Raw genomic sequence first — 19,449 nt, 5'->3', positions numbered from 1 at the left:
AACTCTTGCATGGGTCCTTAAAATAGATTAGAACAGTAACTAAGGATCTGGCCTGCTCTCCTTTCTTAGGAATGCACAGCCTCATTGCTACAGGCCATCTGTTATCAGTGGATCCAGACAGGATGGTCATCAAGAGAGTTGTTCTGAGTGGTCATCCTTTCAAAATTTTTACCAAGATGGCAGTAGTGCGATATATGTTCTTCAACAGAGGTAGGCGTGAACGAAGGAGAGCAGGAGCTCATTTCCCGTGGTGGGAGGATCGTCTTGACGCTGTGTGGGTATTTGATTTTATGTCTGTGTGTTCCTTTCTCAGAGGATGTGATGTGGTTTAAGCCTGTGGAGCTGAGAACCAAGTGGGGCCGCAGAGGACACATTAAGGAGCCTGTAGGTAAGAGGAGGGATTCCCAGGTGTCATCAAGGACCATTGGTTGTAAGTTCAATCCCTAAAAGTGTCTATTTTGACCAACTTTCTCTTTTCCTTCCAGGTACCCATGGCCATATGAAGTGCAGTTTTGATGGGAAGCTAAAATCTCAGGATACAGTATTAATGAATCTCTATAAACGAGTTTTCCCCAAATGGACTTACGATCCCTATGTACAAGAACCAGTACCTTGGGTGAAAAGTGAGGTTTCTTCGACAGTGTCAGAAGTGGACATGGAATAATGGATCTGGTGGGGCTATCTTTACTGTGGCCAAGACTCCGGTGTGAGACTCTGGATTGTGACTAGGCAGCTTGTGCTTCCTATTTCAGCTGTCCATGCCTCTGCTGTGTAGTGTTTACACCATTACTTGGTCCCCAAACTATAACTCTTACTGAAAGACTTTTCTCCATTAGGATTTTGAAAACAATTTTAAATAGGAAGATGGAAAACAACATTTTCATATAGTGACATTCTTATTTCTTCCATGGATTTAAACAGAAGCAGTCTGGTAAGGAGCTGGCTTTTCAGCCTGCTTTACCCAGTTTAGGGACGTCAAGTCTACATTCCCACCACTGAGTACAATACAGATGTTCTTTACTTCTGGAGAGACTGTTTGGAAATGCTGAGATAGCACTGCAGCCAATCCAACACCAGCAGTAGGCTCAATGAGCAGCTTCATTCTCTCCCACACCAGCTGGGTTGCATACTGTTGGCACAGAAAGGAGCAAGGGTTAATAAAACAAGAAATGGAGCCAGAGTCTAGTAGGTTAGGTTCTAAATGCCAAATGAAACAGGTGTTTGGGTTGGTTGCGATGAGTATGGGCTTGCTAATAAAATACCTCTACAACTCGGCGAAGTCCACTCTTGCCAGGGTTTGTACCTGTCACAGGTCGTCTGGATAAGTGAATTGCCTGCTCATAAGTTTCTTAGGCTCACTGTTTTCTCGCTTACCTTTATTTCATCCTCTGTGACAGTGAAGACATCATCTACAAGGTCCCTTATAATAGGCCAGGTATTTAAGCCAATGCTTGATTTTACACCATCAGCTATGGTTTCTGGAGGCTGAGGATTGGGGGTTAGTTCTCCTTTCAGTTTGGACTGGTAGCAGTCATCTGCATTCAAGGGTTCAGCACCATAAATCTTCACGCTAGGCTTTAGGGCCTGGGGAAAGGAACAGAGGCTTTACAACTACATCCTTTGCCTGTGTACCTAAAGGAGGCTTTATGGCTAACATTTTTGTGTTAAAGGGTCTTTCATTTGATATCCAAAATGCAAATAAGATCTTGAAGCACTTTAATAAAAGTTGTATCTGATGAAGAGTGAGGATGCTGCCATTGTAACTGCTTTTTTTTTTTTTAATTATGTACATTTGACATATATATGTGAGGGAATCAGATCCACTGGAATTTGGGTTACAGACCAGATAGTTGTGAGCTGCCATGTGGGTGCTGGCAGTTGAACCAGGATCCTTGGGAAGAGTAGCTCTGCTTCAACAGCTCACTTGTGTAGTTGAGCAGTGTCCATTGTAACTGCTTTTATGGCATCATAGATAAAAAGGACAGTGAGGCAGAGAAGGCCATGAAAGATGGTTAGGGTTCTGTGTCCCTCATCCAGGAAGCTGTTTAGAAGCTGCTTTCTCACCTTAATTGTAATGGCTATTCCAGCAACCATTCCTCCTCCCCCTACTGGAACCACCAGCGCATCCACCAAGGGAACCTTCAGTAGAAATATAAATAGGTCAATTAAGTTTTATGTGTACATATAGTTTCGGCAAAACCACTGTCCTAGTAGGTAAGTAGAACTGCCATTTTACCTGCTTTAGCACTTCCAGGGCAATTGTCCCTTGTCCAGCTATCACTGCAGGCTCCTGGTTGGGGTGGACTAAGATGCCTTCTGTTTCTTGCACAATTCTCTGAGTGACCTTTTCTCTGGACTAAAAAAGTGCCATTAATGTAACTTGCTTGACTTACAGTGAGTTCACTTCTCCAAAAGTTCAATCACTTAACATTTCAAATAAAGAAATTTTCACATTTCTCTCAGGAGAGTAGCTGCAAATAAACATGTTTGGGTACTTGTGAGAAAAATGGTTTTCAAGGTGTGACTGAGGGGCCTCTCTGACATGAACAAGATACGGATCTTTAAAAGAATGAAGTGCAAAATGTACAAGGTAGAAGTACAGTAGATTAGACAGAAAGATGGAATGGTGTAGTTCATCTAGGCCTTGGATCATTCTAAGGAGGAGGTGGTTGAGATTGTAAGTGACTGCTAGTATGTACAAAGCGCCAAACCAAAACAACCCGTAAAGCTGGGAGGTGGAAAACTAGGAGGATTTAGGTTGACAGGCTAAAAGGACAGTTGCTATTGAAAACACTTTGGGGGGCTAGGGTGGAAGCAGAGACAAATGAGGATACTTCGAATATGAGAACTGATGTTGCACAGAATCAGGGTGACAATAGAAGAGGCTGTTAAAAAACTGTAAACATTCTGGTTTTTCTTTTTAAATTTTTGATTACACTTTCACATGTTTGTGTGTGTGTTAAAAAGAAAGGACAGATCTTTCTGGATGTGGTGTTTGGAAGTTTATCAGTGATTTTGTTTCTGTGGCCTTGGCTGTCCTGGACTCACTTTGTAGACCAGGCTGGCCTTGAACTTATTTATGGAGATCTGCCTGCCTCTGCCTCCCTGAATGCTGGGATTACAGGTGTGTGCCACTGTGCCTGGCTTTTTTTTTTTTTTTAAATACAGGATTTCATGTAGCTCAGATCCTCAGGCTAGCCTTAGAATGTGTGTCCAAAGATGATCTTGAATTCTTGATCTTCCTTCCTGCCTGTACTTCCCAAGTGCTGAGATCACAGGCATGCAGCAATCATAACCTAGCTGTTAAAACTTGATAATAACTTGATAATATTTCTGTGTAGTGTGGCTGGTTTGGATCTTGCCATTCTGTCTCAAACTCTTGAGTGCTAGAATAAGCGTGTCTGGCTTTAGTTGCATTACGTTGAGACTAATGCCATCAAATAAGGATAGGGAAAAGGTTGGCCATTCTAAGACAAATGAAGCATCCAGTAAGGGAGGTAGACAGTCAAATGAAGATACTAAGTGATGCTGAACACTGCTCCCTCCTTACCTCATCACTTGGTTCACAGTACACTATAGAGGCTCCATAAGCTTGGATTGCCAGTTTTTTGCAGTTGGGAGCCGTTCGAGGCACCACAATGTAAGCAGGAATTCCTGAAAGGGAAAAAATGATGCAACAGTATGAGGACCGCCTAGGATAGAAACAGATCATTTGGCTTATGATCATACAGGGACTCATCTGGAAGCTTACTTCCCACAGCTGTCACCCACCTTATTGAATTAGGGCATTTTCCCAGTCCTCTAATATATTCTGTACCCCGAGAAAACGAAGTACCTTGCAGTCTGGCAGCATAGGTGAGGGCCTGGCCATGGTTTCCGCTGCTGTGGGTAACGACAGCTCTGGGCCTCCCTTCCAAAGTGTCAGGAATTAGGCCTCTGACGGCATTAAGAGCACCTCGAATCTGGAAGAGATGGTGAGCTATTTAACAATGGGGATATGTTCAGAGCCATGCATTCACTTGTTTCATTGTGCAAACTGTAGAGAGTATTCACACAACAGCTTGCTGTATGTACCTAGGGTATATAATAGAGCCTACTGCTTCCAAGCAATAAACTGAAGCATGTTAGAAATACTGAGCAATACTACATAGGCAATTGTAATGCAATGCTATTTGTCTTAGTAGAAAATACAAAAGTAAAAGGTGAAATACTTACACAGGGCATTTTTCTCTTTTTTTTTAGATTTATGTGTATGAATACTTTGTTTGCATGCATGTATGTGCACGACATGGGAGCCTGTTGGATTCTCTGGAACTGGGGGTACAGACAGTTGTGAGCCTCTCTGTGCATACTTGAAACCCAGGTCCTCTGCAAGAACAGGTGCCCCTCAATTCTGGGCTGTCTCTCTGGCCACCATCCCAACTTCTGTTTTAAGACTGAGTCTTACTGTGTGGCCCTAGCTGGCCTAGAATTTAACCATGTAGTTCAGGGTAGCTTTGAACTCACGGCAGTCATCTCCCATGTGCCGGATTAAGGGATAAGCTGACATACCTAGCTATAAAGAACATTTTAGTGTGGGGCTGGAGTGATGGCTCAGTGGTTAAGAGCACTGGCTGCTCTTCCAGAGGTCCTGAGTTCAGTGCCCAGCAACCACATGGTGGCTCACAACCAACTATAATGGATTCTGACGCTCTGTTCTGTCATGCACGTGTACAAACAGCTAAAGCTCTCATATACACAAACAAACAAAAATACTCAGTGACTGTTTTGCAGGACAGAAGGTAGATCTGGGGTGATCTAAAGACACTGTTAGGTGGTACTGTAAACTAAACATTGTACACCTCAACTACGGTGAGTTTAAAGAGTATTCTCAGAATGAAGAGATGGTTCAGTGGTTAAGAGCACTGACTGCTCTTCTGGAAGACCCGGTTCACTTCCCAGCACACACATGGCAGTTCAAAATTGTCACTAACTCCAATTCCACGTTGTCTGACAACTTCACACAGACATGCATGCAGGCAAAACACCAATGCACATAAAATTTTTAAGTTTTTTAAAATTTCTTTTTTTTAAAATGTGCATTGGCGTTTTGCTTATAGTTGTGAGCTGCTATGTGGGTGCTGGGAATTAAATCAATACCCTCTGGAAACACCTAATGCCTTTAGCCATCTCTCCAGCCCCAAGTATTATTCATGAGAGTAAATTAGATTATTATGACTGCTTTACTTTGTAGATTAAAAAAGATTAAACACTGTTTCATGTGGCTCAAGCTGGCACTGACTTTGCTATTTAACCACGGACAACCTTATTCCTGACCCTTCTCCTAAAATACAAAAACCCTGTGCAGCTTACAAAAATAGGCCAAGTATGGCGGTCCACACCTTTAACTTATTCAGACACGGCCCACAGTTACACGGGGTATAGGTTTGTCAAAGTGGCATATCCAATGTCAAACCACCTGCTTGTGCACCTGTTGCTTTTAGCTGCAAAAAGACAAACGGATTTGGAAAACATAAATAATTTTTACCTTAAAAGACCCAGTTTTCTGGAAGAGTTCACATTTGAAGAAAAGACTGCGGCCTGCTATTTGATTCAGAATGGAGCTTGTTAGCACCGGCGTGAGGTGGACAGAATCCCGAATGTTGCTATGAGCTTTTTCAACATCAGCAAAGGAGATGCAGTACTGAGCACACATGGTTCTGAAACCCAGGAACATGGCAAGGGGTCAAAGCATTGTCCAAACAATGTTTAAAACGCTGGAACAGAACACCTTGGGGGCTGTAGTGCTATGTGGAACTGTTCCCATTACTAGCATTTTGAATTTCTGTTCAGAGAGGAACTTCCTTAAGTATTCTTGTGCCTATGGAAGCGGAGGCTTTCAGTCCCCACTCATGCCTCTTGGCACTGCTACAGGTATGTATCTTTTCATCAGTGTGTAGCCAGGCTGGCATTGAATTTACAGAGATCCACCTGCCTTCTAAATACTGGGGCTAAAGGATTGTGCCTCTATACCTGCTATTTTGTTTTGAGAGCTCAAGTTTCACTATGTTGTCCAGGCTGGTATAAACCAAGGGATCCTCCTGTCACAGCCTTCTGATTCCTTGGACTATTCGAGTATGCCGCTGTACCTGGCTTAAATTTTCAGTTTAGAAATTAACAAAGCCAGGCAGTGGTGGCAGATGCCTTTAATCCCAGCACTTGGGAGGCAGAGGCATGTGGATCTCTGAGTTCAAGGCCAGCCTGGCCCACACAGTGAGTTCTAGGACAGCCAAGGCTACACAGAGAAACCCTTGTCTCAAAAAAATCAAAAAACAAAAATTAACAAATACTGGGATGGCAAGATGGCTCAGCAGCATAAGGTACTTCCTGGTAGGCTTGATGATCTAAGTTTGATCCCCAGGACCCACATGATGGAAGAAGAGACGTATCCTCTGACCTCTGACCTGCTACACATGTGCCTTGGCATGATGGCCAACACACCCACCCACCCAGGAATGGTAGCACACACCTTTAATCATAGCACTCTGGAGGCAGAGGCAGGTGGATCTCTGCAGGAGCCGGCTGGCAGAGTCGAAATGGTTCTTGAGTTGGGAGTGAAGATTGAAAGAAAAATTAATAAGCCAACATGGGATCTTTCCGAGAGGGCTCTAGTAGAAAAACGTCGCCTGGTTTAGTCCAGTAATCCCTTTTTAAGTCAGAGCAAAAGCACCTCAGTAAAATGAATGAATTCACAAGGAAGTCAAACAAAGGTGTCACCCTGACAAGACATCCCACCTGCTGTCTCAAACAAAAGGAGATAGACTTGGTAGCTTATCACTGACTCCAGTGAAGGCCAGGGTGAAAGCAGTCTAAATACCAAAGCAGCCTGGCAGACCAGCCGCTCCCAACAGATCTCTGTGAGTACAAGGCCAGCTTGGTCAACAACATAGTAAATTTCAGGTTAGCTAGAGCTACTCAGTGAGGCTGACTAAATAAATGAACAGAAGTTACTTTGAAAAAAAAAAGTGGGGTTTTCTGTGTAACCCTGGCTGTCCTGGAACTCACTTTGTAGACCAGGCTGGCCTTGAACGCAAATCCAGCAGCCTCTGCCTTCCAAATCCTGGGATTAAAGGCATATGGCACCACACTGCCTGGCTAAGTTTTATTTCTTAAAGACTTAAAAATGTTTATACATCTATGTGAATAAATATGTGCATAGCATGTATACTATTATTGTGCCCACTAGGCCACTGGATTTCCTGGAGATGCTGTAGAGCTGCCTGGTATGGATGCTGGAAACTAAACAAGTCATCTGGAATGGTGGAAAATTCTGCCATGTAAACCAGGCTATGATCCTTAAACCCACAATCCTCTTGTTTCCACCTCCTGAGTGCCAGAATTACAGCCATGTGCCAACATATCTGGTTTACAAATTGTTTTCTTTAGAGATGGGTCTCACGTAGGCTAGGGTGAACTTGAATTTGGTAACCTTGAATTTCTGACCATTCTGCCTCCATCTTTCAAATGTTAGGCTTTCAGGTATGTGCTGCCAAGCTTGGTTGTACTGTTAAATGCTTATTCTTTTGGGAAAGTGTCTTCCTTCTGTGGCCCAGGTTGTAGACCAGGCTGTCCTTGAAATCATAGCAGTCCACTTGCCTTGGCCTCCCAATTCTTAGAATTATGGTCTGGGCCACAATACCTAGCTCAGTCCTACCTTTTTCATTGTTGATTTAGTTTGTTTTTTGAGACGAAGTCTCATTTGTTCAGACAGGTCTCAAATTCATCATGTAGCAGAATATGATCCTGATAGTCATGCTTCTAGTTTCCACTTGCTAAGATTTCAGGGCTACAGTACTGTGTCTGGCTTTAGCACCATTTAAATAAATCATTTTCTATGTTTCTAAAACATATGTTACATATTAAAAAACATTTTCTTGCTTCATTTGGCTCAGTTCCTTCAGTTTTCGTAATTGTATCTAAAGGCATGCACTGTTCTAAAACATCTGAAGTGTCATATTAGTGCAGCAATTTGTCAGTCTTGTGACATGTGATACCTACTGCAAGCTGATTATCAGTTCATACTCTAACAATATCTAAAGGATGTCCATTCACTTCTGCTGGCTATATTGCTTTTATCTTTTAGTTTTTTTGAGACGGTTTTTCTGAGCAGCCCTGGATGGATGTCCTGGATCTGTAGAACAGGCTGGCCTGGAACTCAGAGATCCACTTGCCTCCATGTTGTGATTAAAGGCATGTGCTATCAAGATCCTGGCTCACTATAATTTATTAAATTTCATTCTCCCTGTGTGTTGGGGTGGGTGCCCATGCCATGGCATCAAAGAACAGCTTTGGGAGTTGGTTCCTTTCTCCCACCATGTGGGTTTTAGAGAGCATACTTAGGTTGTCAGACTCCATTCCAAGTGTCTTACCCACTGAGACATCTCTCCAGTCTGCTAGATCATTTTTTTTAAGATTTATTTATTATTTATACAACATTCTGCCTGTACACCAGATCTTTACTGTAGATGGTTATGAGCCACCATGTGGTTGCGGGGAATTGAACTCAGGATCTTTGGAAGAACAGTGAGTACTCTTAACCTCTGAGCCATCTCTCCAGCCCCTGCTAGATCATTACACACACACACACACACACACACACACACGCGTGTGTGTGTGTGTGTGTGTGTGTATATATATATATATATATATATATATATCGATTTATGAGGATCAACGTTTTGTCTTGGTGTTTGTATGTGTACCATGGGTATATCTGGTGCCCATGGAGACCAGAAGAAGGAATCAGATCTTCTAGAACTGGAGTTATGGAGGCTGAGAATCAAACCTAGGTCCTCTGGAAAAGCATTCAGTGTTCTTAACTCTGCAGCGCCTACCATGAAATTTTAAGATTTACTGAGAATATACATGAAGATTTTTGCATGTTTATCATGTAATGAGACTTTACTAGGTTATCTTACTTTTAAAGTGTGTCTCCCACAGACTCAAGAAACAGGCCTCGGATGGAACCTTTTACCATCCCTTTAGCTAAAGGACAATAAATGTTCATAACAGACTCACCTATGTCTCATGGTAAATAAACAGATACAGAGGCTAAGAAAAATGTTGTTTGAGGGTCTAAGAAAGTGTTTTAAGGTTGGTAAATGCAAGTTATAAAGGTTGCAAGGTCTAAGGTGATTTAAGTTATCTTGGTAAAAATGCTTAGTATTTCCTCCTGTTGCTATGCTACTGTTAAATTGACTGTCCAGAGCTTTGAACTTTATCAATAGAGCTCTGATTTATTAATTAACTCTAATACAAAACATTCCACTATACCACCCATTATCATGGTTCCAAGCTCAAGATTTTAAATCTCCATAACGTGTATTTATACTAAAGGTTAAGATCAAGTGAGCTTTTGTCCCTTGTATTTCATGAAAGGCTTCTGCTTTTTCAGAGCTCATCTTAAAGAATACTTATGCTATTAACACAAATGTGTATGTCTATTGTCTTTTCTACAATGTATATTTCAGTGCAGATTACAATTGTGATGCTAACATGTCTAAAGTTTTATCTCTTTTGTAAAACTTAAAAGTAATTCTTGCAAGTTATAGAAAATCCATCTGAATCCACCTCTCAGGTCAACTGGCTCTAGATAAGTACTGTACCTATTGACTATCTCAGAGGGTGGGATTCCTCCCCTTTCCCTCATTTTGGGACTTCCCTTTCCTGGCTACCTGACTGCTACATTCCTACATCCAACACCACCTGATTGCTGAGTCTTTTGGTTGCTGTCAATTCCTGGCTACCAACTCTACATTCATACATCCAATACCAGCCATTTGGTGAGTCTTCGCCTCTGGTTGGTACAAACGCTTCCTACTGCTCTCGCCAACCTACATCCAAACCCCTCATCTAGGACCTCTTTCTCCCTGGGGTAAGATTTTCCCTCTACCGGAGGTTTCTCTCCCTACCTCTCTTGACTGTCTATGAAAATCCTAGCTAGGTAAACCACGTCTGCTACGGGCAACTGTGCCCTTGGTCTCTGGCCAACGCTGATGAGCTGTTGGAACAGACTGTGTCATACTACTCTACTGAGTCAAACCTTGCTCTTGGGACAACTTGACAGGTCACTGATTCCTAACTGCCCAATGAGAATAGTCCATTTGTCCGTTCCTCCTGATTCTCTTGGAGATGTCTTCTGGAGAATTTCAGATTTCTACACCTAATGCCCACTTTAAGGGTCTCTCATCTAATATGCCATAGTAACCAAACTTGGAATCAATTTCCTTAGATGACAGATCCAAAGCAAAGCCTTTTTAATTACTGCCAGTGATTGGGTAAACGGAGGTTACCCAAAGGTTCCCATGTTCAAGCCTTTTTGATCCAAACCTTCCACCTCTGTTCGCTCTCCCAAAAGTTTTAAATGTACACCTAAAGAAATTTCCTCTATAACCTACTTAACTTTGTCTTCTGCCTATAATTATGTTCCAGTATCCTGCCAGACCCAGGTGTTTCCTATATCCACAGCAGCACCAAAGCAGCTACCACAAGTGTTCAACTCTGACCTCACAGACTTCCATCAAGATGGCCCTGCACCTTCCCTCTCAGCAATGGATGTTCTCACAGACCCTGGACAGCATCAAAACAGCCTGTTCTTCCTGGACTTGGCCAGCATTTCAGCCTTTTGACCTCCTGACAGCGTCCCCAGTGTCAGCAGGAAGTAGCTAGAAGAGAATCTATGCCCGTTATTCATTTAAAATTAACAAAAGGCTGGAATGGTGTGCTTCAGGCCCAGGACAAGCAGCGGCAGGTTCTCCCAACATTCCTCAGTCCCTACCTGCTGCCTGTGTGGCTGGCAACTCTCTACCCTGAACAGGGACTCCCCCTCCTCTTCTTGACCATGTAATCTGGACGTTTTGTTGCTATTATTTTTTCTCTCTTACCCCTTTGCATGGCAACCAAGAGCTGCTTCCAAAGAACCTAAATTTATATAGTTTAATTTGCCTTATAGGAGAAGCAGCTCAAGCTCCTCATTTTTTAATTATAGAAAAAGGGAGGAATGTTAGTATTTAGCCAGCCTGCTTCTGGGTTGCCTAGCAACCTATAATGTCAGCATGTGTCGACTGCCAGGTAGCCACAACCGGCAGGCAGGGTTACATTGCTCCTTAAAAAGGACCAACCCACCACTTTGTCTCTCTCTTGCCCTCTCCCCTTTCTCTGTTGGGACAGCCCCCTCTCTTCCCCCCATCATGTTTCGCTCTCTCCTTCTCTCTCTCCCTTCATCTCCATCTAATAAACCTCTTTCATATAAAATCTGCTGTGTGCATCATTTTAATTGGTCCTAATGATGTGTACCTGCATGCCAGAAAAGGGCACCAGATCTTATCATAGGTGGTTATAAGCCATCACGTGCATGCCGGGAATTGAACTCAGGTCCTCTGGAAGAGCAGCCAGTGCTCTTAACCTCTGAGCCATCTTTCCCCAGGAAGATTCATATTTAACAGGAGGAAATTCTAATGTGTTGTAACACTGAGGACATTATGCTAAAGGGAAATAGGCTGTCTGCAAAGACACCTACTACATGATCCCAGTTATGTTAGATACCTAAGGAAATCAAATTCAAGGAAAGAAGAGTAGTTGATGGGCTGGGGTTTAAGGCAGTGGAGGGCTGCTTAATGGATATAGAACAGAGTACATTAAACAATAACAAAGAACACACACCTAAAAACGACTAAATGATACATTTTATGTGTATTTTACCACAGCTGAAACAAATTTAAAAAAAGAGATAGTAGCAGTTATAATTACACCTGTAGAGTGTAAGATGACTAATCTCCCTTCTTGACTAAGAGTTTTCTTGATTGGATTATTTGAGGTGAAGACAGCCTACCCTAAATCTGGGCCGTCCCTATGTGGCAGCCCACAGAAAAAGACAAGAAGGAAGCTTCTGCTTTTTGCCTGCTTGCCCTCACTCTTGCTGGCAAGTTCATCTATCGTGTTGCTGAGGTATTCCTTCATTGAAACTAGAATCTGCTTGTTTAGAATTCCAACAGAGTATGTACTGACCATTACCAGATTCTTGGCTTTTTTGCCAAGAAACAGCCAATATGGGACTAGCCACCACAGCCTATTCCCTTTATATACATACATATTTCATTCTATCAGTTCTGTTCCTTTAGAAAATCTTGACTAATACAGTCTGCAAATGACAGAAGCTCAGTTTGAAGTAGCTTAGGGAAAGGATGAGGGTATCCAGGTTCACTGGCTTATAGAATCCAAGGAAGGGTCGAATGAACTACTGAGGGGGATATAGAGCTTTAGCAACAACTGTAATCAGGGGCCAGGTAGCTTCCATGACTCTCACTCAGTTTCTCACCTCTGCTGCCTTTGGCATGTCGGCTTCCTTTTCATAGCAGGCCAGCTGGTTCCGTAGGGCAGGACACATGGCTGCTGAAAGCTCCTGTGTTTTACATTTTATGGCTTCCACACTGAAGAGGGATTTTCTCTCAATTTCAGTTCAAAAAATTCTGGGTAAGGACTTTGGCCCATCTTGGCCCAGGCCCAGTATGGCAAAAGGTGTAAGATTACTTAGAAAATATTACATAATAGAAGTATTGGTGAAAACATGAAAAAGAAACAGAATGAGATCTATAACACAATATCAATTATGTACATTTAAAATACATATATAAAACATTATATATTATGCAAAGATGTATGTATATTTAAGGACATATACCCAACACATCAAAGCCACTAAAGAAGGAGTGATGAAAGATGACTGGGAACTGAAATGAGCAAAAAAGATAAAATGAGAAAGGCCTCGTTAATGACAGTGTGAACAAATAGTATGATTACATCAATTTTCTGCCTCTGAAGGAAAATAGCAGTCTAATTAGAGGGAAATGATGGAGGCGACAAAAGAAAACTTCTGAGTAGTAGGGAAAGGCAGTTTTCAGAAAAAGATGAGGGCTGGAGCGATGGCTCAGCTGGTAAAGGCACTTGCTGCCCAGGCTGACAACCCGAGTTCCACTCCCTGACCCACAAGGTAGAGGGAGAGAACTGACTCTTGCAGGTTGGTCTCTGACCAACACATATGAGCTCACATACAATAATTAAAGTTTTTCTGAGATAGGGGCCCTCTATGTAGCCCTGGATATCTTGGAACTCATTATGTAGACCAGGATGGGCTCCGACTCAGAGATCCATCTGCCTCCCAAGTGTGCACAACCAAGCCCACTCCTTCCCTTCCTCCCTTCCCTTTTTCTTTCCTTCTGCGCGTGCACATGCCTGCAGAGGCCAGAAGAAGGCATCCTATTCACTAGGAACGGGAGTTACAGGCAGTAGTGAATCACCTTACATGGGTGCTGGGAACTGAAAAGCAACAGTTTGTAACCTCTGAGCCATCTCTTAAGCCCAATATTTAGTTTTATTTATTTATTTATTTATTTATTTATTTATTTTTTATTTTTTTTTTTATCAGTTACATTTTATTAACTCTGTATCCCAGCCATGTCCCGATCCCTCATTCCCTCCCAGTCCCTCCCTCCCTCCCTCACCAATATTTAGTTTTTGAATTACTTATTTTTGCTCACAGGTGTTCAAGTGTACAGGTGTATGTGTGTGCACACAAGTGTGAGTAAACCCTGGGTGAGGCTGTTTTCCCTCAGGAGCTATTCACCAAGGATATAAGTTTTGTTTTGTTTTTCCGGAGACAGGGTTTCTCTTTGTATTCTTGGCAGTCCTGGACTCACTTTGTTATCAGGCTGGCCTGGAACTCACAAAGATCCACCTAACTCTGCCTTCCTGAGCACTACTGGGATTACAGGTGTGCACCACGATGCCAGGTTTTCTTCATTATTTATTTATTTACTTACTTACTTATTTATTTTTGTACAACAGTCTCTCACTGGGAACTGGGGCTTACTGATTAAAGCTGGCTGGCCAGCCTCAGAGGTTCATCCATCTGTATCTTCCCAGAACTTCCATTACGAACCCATACACCATTCCTGGCTTTTTAAGCAGATATGGGATTGAACTCAGGTCCTTATGCTTGTGTAGCAAATACTTTACTGATGAAGCCATCTTATTAGATATTTATTTTATAAATGTATTGGAACAGGATCTAGCCTTAAACTAACTATATGATTGGGGTTGACCTTCAATTCCCGATTCTCCTGCCTTGACCTCCCTAGTGCTGGAATTACAGGCATGCACCACATCATCTGAGGTACATCCCAGCCTTCAACTTATTTACTTAATGTACATGGATGTTTGTCTGCATGCATGTCTGTGCAACACAAGTGTGGCTAGTGTTTTCAGAGGCCATGAGAATGTTGGATTTTCTGGGACTGGAGTTATAGACAGTTGTGAGCTGCCATGTGGGTAATGGGAATAGAACTTGGGTCCTCTGAAGAGCAGCCAGTGTAACCGCTGAATTCCAGCACCTAATCAGTTTGTTTAATGTTTTCATTTATTTTTATTCTGTGAGTATGAGTATTTTGCCTGCATGTGTACCATGTGTATGCCTGGTGCCCTGGAACCAGAGTTCTGTACAGTTGTGATCATAAATGTGGGTACTGGGAATTGTACCCAGGTCCTCCGGAAAAGCAGTCAGTACTCTTAACTGCTCAATCTTCTTTCTAGCCTGTAATTCCTTTTTTTATTTTTCAGAGCTGAGGATAGAACCGGGGGCCTTATGCTTGCTAGGCACATGCTCTACCACTGAGCTAAATCCCCAACCTGTCTAATTTCTTTTTGAGATGACGTCTTGCTATGTTTTTCAGGCTTTGAACTGGGCTCAAGTGATGCTTCCACCCACATCAGTTTTCCAGCTACTTGAGACTACATAGATGCACAGTACAATACCTGGCCTATTTACTTTTTGGCCATGTGAGTTATTTTTAAATTAATTTTTTTATGTGCATTGGTGTTTAGCCTGCATATATGTTTGTATGAGGGTGTCCGACCCCTGGAACTGGAGTCACAGACAGTTGTTAACTTCCATGTGAGTGCTGAGAATTAAACCTGGGTCTTCTTAATTGGTGAGCCATCTCTCCAGCACTCCCCTTCCCCGCAGCAATTTCTAACATTTCTAATGGTTAGAGCTGCTTAATTTGTAGTCATTAACTTCTGGTTTTATGTAATGGGTACAATTTTAACTATGTGGTGTATGCATAAACTATGCATGTGCACAGCAAAGGCTATTTCCGCTACTACTCTCTTTTTTTTAAGTTTCCAACATTTACTTACTAATTTACCCTGTGTGTTTAACTGTGTGGGTGCAAGCATGCTGTATTACATGCCTGAGTAGCTGGTACATGCCTTCTACTATGCAGATACTGGGAATTGAACTCAAGCTTGGTAGCAAGGGCCATTTTGCCAGCACCTACTTTTTTTTTTGAGATAATGTCTCTCACTGAATGGCAAGCCTGCCAGTCTGGCTGGACTTGTGGACCAGCAAGCCTCTGAGGTGCACCTGTCTTTACTTCCCAACACTGGGATTCCAGGGGTGCACCATCATGCTTAGCTTTTACATGGGATCCGAGAATCTGAACTCTCATCTTCATGATTGTTCAGCTAAACCATTGCCCCAACCCTCAATTTTAATTTTTAAAAACTGAATTCCCTCATCTTCTGTTTTCTGAATCTGCTTTATTGTTTTTGTGTTACCTACAAATTATGTGGCCAAACCTCTATTTTAAGAATTTAAAACATTACAGATGCATATGGAGTTTTCCATTGTCTACTGCCAGACCACCTGTTTTCTCCTTCTGAACGTTTGGCCTTTTTTTTGGATGAATTAATATAGAAATTTGTATAAGCATAAAATGGTTTTGCCACACACAGGGCCATCAACATATATCCTTTGTAAATAGCTCTTCCCCTCTTTTTTATTTTTAATTTTTTTGGAGACAGATTCTTTTTTTTTTTTTTAAAGATTTATTTCTTTATTTTACATATGAGTGCTCTATTTGCATGTATATCTGCATGACAGAAGAGGGCAGCAGATCTTATTATAGATGGTCTTGAGCCACCATGTGGTTGCTGGGAACTGAACTCAGGACCTCTGGAAGAGCACACAGTGCCCTTAACCTCCGAGCTACCTCTCCAGCCCTGGAGACAGATTCTTAATCCATAGCTCAGGCTGGCTGGCTTGAGCTCAGAGAGCTGCTTGCTCTCTGTGACAGTGAGACAGTACTACCCTGTCTCACTAGTACTGACACTAAGAGCATGCATCCACCTGGCCCAGCCTTCTTCAGTTGTATTTTGAGCCATTGCCTTCCTAAGTTGTTGGCGTCAAGGTTGGAACTCTCTTGCTTTAGTATCCTGAGTTGCTTGGTCATTCACCACCAAGCCAGAGGAGCCTTTTTCATTGTTTCATGAGTCCTTTAAATCTAAAAACTCAAAATTTCCCCATCAATTTAGTAGCTTTTCAGCTTTAATCCCAGCACTAGGGAGGCAGAGGCAGGTGGATCTCTGTGAGTTTGAGACTAGCCTAGAATACAGAGAAAGTTCCAGAACAGCCAGGATACACAGAGAAACTCTTTCTCAGGAAAAAAAAAAATTAGTAGCCTTTAAAAAAAACATGTACTTTTTTAACTTAGGTGTTGCTCCTCCTCAGTCAGCTGCCCAGCTGTAACAGTTTCAAATTTGTATTATTAATCTTTTGGACCTGTGCTCCATAATCTCTCATCCTTCCTTATTTGTTGTATTTCCCTGAGTTCTGTTTTAATATTTAGAAGCTCTCTGGTCAGATCACTGACAGTGTTGAATGAAGTTGGCCATGACTGTCCTAGGGAAGTTTGCTTGTTTCAAATTATTTTCCTTGTTTAAAAATAAAAAAATATGGGAATAGAGAGATTGCTTAGCAGCTAAGAGCAAGTACGTTCTTACAGAGGACCAGAGTTTGGTTCCCAGAACCCACATCAGGTGGCTCATAACTACCTGTAACTCTAGCTCCAGGGGGAACTCAATGCCTTTTGGCTTCCTCAGTCACCTGCATTCATGTGTATGTATCCACATACACACACATAATTAAAAGTGAGACAAGTCTTAAAAAATGATTTACAGACCGAAAATAAATAAGAGCATGACTTACAGACTAGAAAAAAAAAAAAAAAGAATGAATAAATAAAAGCTGGAGCTAGGGATACAACTCAGTCAGTAGGGTGCTTGTCCAATCAGCAATGAGGCTGTGTTCAATCCCTAGCACTGCACCAAGCACATCTGTATAGGTCCACATCTGTACTCCATCATTTAGAAGCAAGAGTGTTAGAAGTTCAAGGTTATCCTTGGCTACATAATGAGTTCAAAACCACCCTGGATACAGTAGACCTTAGCGCAACAAAAGAAAACCAAACCAAACTTCCCAAACTGATGTCAACTGGAAAGTAGATTACCCCTGAAATGTTGGCCTCCAATTGGAAGTGTAGCCAAGGATGACGCTGAAATTTGAATCCTTCTTGTACTTTGCAAGTGCTGCAATTACAAGCTTCTGCCAGCACACCTAGTGTATATGGTGCTGGGATGCTCTCGGTTTTCTGGTTTGTCTGAGGTAGGGTTCCGTGCAAGCAGGCTGGCATGGAACATAGCCAAGGATGACCTTAAACTCTGGACTCTTGATCTTCTTGCTTCCATTTTCCACGTGTTGCCTGCACCTCGTGTGTGTACAGTACAGCCTAGGCTAGCTGGGAACTCTTGTATCTTCCTGCCTAAGCAAGCAGAACCACAGGGTTAGACACATGTGACACCACACTCAGCTTCAATTAGGGTTTTAAAAAAATCCTGCTGCTTTGTTTTCAGACAGGTCTTACTTTATAGTGCTAGCTGGCTTGGAGTTCACTATGTAGACCAAGCTGGCTTTGAACCTGAAGAGACCTCCTGCCTCTGTATTACTGGCACTGGGATTATAGGCATGTGTTACCATGTCTGGCTAATGTTTTGGAGACAGGGTGTCAGTACTATGGTTCAGCCCTAAACTCAATGGTGGAGGACAGCCTTAAAGTTTGATCTTCCTCCCAAGTGCTGCGGTTACAAGCATGTGCTATAATGCCAGGATCTCAAGCCAGTTTTTGTATTTCCACTTCTCTCAAATCTTTTGTCAAAGGCTGCTATTTGTTCTCATCACTTTAATTATACCTTCTTTTGGGCTGCTGAAATATTCCCCAGTCGCTGTCTTTCTCTTTGGATGAAGTAGCTGGCACTTACAGGAACTGAATGAGTTCTAGAAGGATCAAGTATTTCATACTATGATCAAGACATAATTGGTTACTACTTTTTTTTTTTAATGGTCTATAGGTCCAATGGACTGTGTGAGACAGGGAAGGAGCAACAGCTGGAGAGAGGCAGTCTTTGGATGGTTTCTCCACCCCACAGCTTTTAATAGGCATTAATGGTCAACGAGGCTAAAGTACCAATCTTCTAGTCTAGTTAATTTTTGTTTCTTCTTTTGGGGACAAAGTCTAATATGTTGCCCTGACTGGTCTCAAATGTGCTATGATGCCAGACTGGCCTTGAACTTGCAATCCTCCTGCTCCTATATACTGTGAATATAGAAATGAGCCACCTCTACCAGACGTGAATATGGGAGTGGGAAAAATTAACCTGAGTTCTAAAAAAGTAATTAAAAAAATTCCTAGTGTTACAGAAAATCCCAGGTCGAACAATAATTTCCTTCTGTTTTACTTCCACACAACCCCCTCCAGCAAGTCTCACAGACGAACTTTGTCCCAGACTTTGATCCCTGGTACAACCAATTGTTACAAGGGGCAATCTACTTTTTCCACTCCCTGAGATTCAGTTTATCTGAAATGGGCATAGTAATAACTTGTTAAAAGACCTGGATTAGGTAGTCAATACAGTGTAGATTGTGTACAAAAAAAAAAAAAAGGTCTTTAAGCTCCACAGTCCAGGCCTCTGTTAAGGAGAGCTCGGCCTAAAAGGACCGGACGCCGGATTGTAGGATGTCTCCGGTCAACCCGAGCCCCAGACCAGAGCGGTGTCCTCGGTGGCCACCAGAGCAACACTGGCATCCCAAGACGCAAGTGCCCACCTGACGTGGGGGAGCCGCCCGCCCGCGCCTCACCTCACCTTCCCAGCGCCGCGCCTCCACCTCCAATCCTCGGCGGAGCCTCCAGAGTTACACCTCTGCGCACGCGCACACGCCGTCTCTGCGGGCCGAGCGCACGCTCTGGGATGGCCCTCGTTGGACGTGCTGAATGCTTTTGCTCCCAGTGCGGCCACCGTCGTTCGGGGAGGGCAGGCAGGAGGGGGCGGGGAAAAGGGTGGGAGTGGGTGAGCGCGCGCCGCCCGTCCGTCGTGGTTTCCTGGCTGCGCGCGGCGGTGGCGGAGTCGCCTCAGCTGTAGCAGCCGCCGCGAAGATGGCGGAGGGGTTGGAGCGTGTGCGGATCTCCGCGTCCGAGCTGCGAGGGATCCTGGCCACTCTGGCTCCGCAGGCCGGGAGCAGAG

The 19,449-nt window shown here is 43.0% G+C and overlaps 3 protein-coding genes across 9 annotated transcripts in view; 2 read left to right on the top strand and 1 right to left on the bottom strand.

Annotated features, from left to right (window-relative positions):
- Tsr1 (TSR1 ribosome maturation factor) overlaps positions 1-1,746 on the top strand; it is an 11,537-nt gene extending 9,791 nt beyond the window's left edge. The window contains exons 13-15 of the mRNA XM_021642080.2: positions 70-210; positions 314-388; positions 486-1,746. Coding sequence (XP_021497755.1) covers positions 70-210; positions 314-388; positions 486-664 — 395 coding nt within the window. The 3' untranslated portion in view covers positions 665-1,746. The remainder of the gene's footprint in view (positions 1-69; positions 211-313; positions 389-485) is intronic.
- On the bottom strand, positions 833-19,251 carry Srr (serine racemase). Of its 6 annotated transcripts, XM_060387320.1 has the most exons (10): positions 19,072-19,251; positions 17,382-17,693; positions 12,356-12,566; positions 5,528-5,699; positions 3,836-3,962; positions 3,551-3,654; positions 2,237-2,356; positions 2,065-2,139; positions 1,375-1,584; positions 833-1,129 (listed from the first exon to the last, which is right to left on the bottom strand). In XM_060387320.1, the coding sequence occupies exons 3-10, from the start codon at positions 12,388-12,390 to the stop codon at positions 914-916; spliced, it is 1,059 nt and encodes a 352-aa protein (XP_060243303.1). In that variant the 5' UTR covers positions 12,391-12,566; positions 17,382-17,693; positions 19,072-19,251; the 3' UTR covers positions 833-913. The 6 variants fall into 6 exon arrangements, with proteins under 6 accessions (XP_060243303.1, XP_021497762.1, XP_021497760.1 ...); XM_021642087.2 differs by lacking the exon at positions 17,382-17,693 and having other exon boundaries at positions 19,067-19,251; XM_021642085.2 differs by lacking the exon at positions 17,382-17,693.
- Smg6 (SMG6 nonsense mediated mRNA decay factor) overlaps positions 19,237-19,449 on the top strand; it is a 219,480-nt gene continuing 219,267 nt past the window's right edge. The window contains exon 1 of one of the 2 annotated variants that reach the window (XM_021642073.2): positions 19,237-19,449. In XM_021642073.2, coding sequence (XP_021497748.2) covers positions 19,362-19,449 — 88 coding nt within the window. In that variant the 5' untranslated portion in view covers positions 19,237-19,361. The other variant, XM_021642072.2, reaches the window with a different exon arrangement.

This window comes from Meriones unguiculatus, chromosome 7 (assembly GCF_030254825.1).
Source record: "Meriones unguiculatus strain TT.TT164.6M chromosome 7, Bangor_MerUng_6.1, whole genome shotgun sequence".
Lineage (NCBI taxonomy): Eukaryota > Metazoa > Chordata > Mammalia > Rodentia > Muridae > Meriones > Meriones unguiculatus.
This window is presented reverse-complemented; position numbering and strand designations above follow the sequence as displayed.

Coding starts and splice junctions, on each gene's coding strand:
- Srr (XM_021642087.2), bottom strand. CDS start 12,390: ATGAAAAGGAAGCCGACATGCCAAAGGCAGCAGAG. Junction 3,963..5,527: donor AGAAAACTGGGTCTTTTAAG/GTAAAAATTATT, acceptor CATCTCTTCCAG/ATTCGAGGTGCTCTTAATGC. Junction 3,655..3,835: donor CTATGCTGCCAGACTGCAAG/GTACTTCGTTTT, acceptor TTTCCCTTTCAG/GAATTCCTGCTTACATTGTG.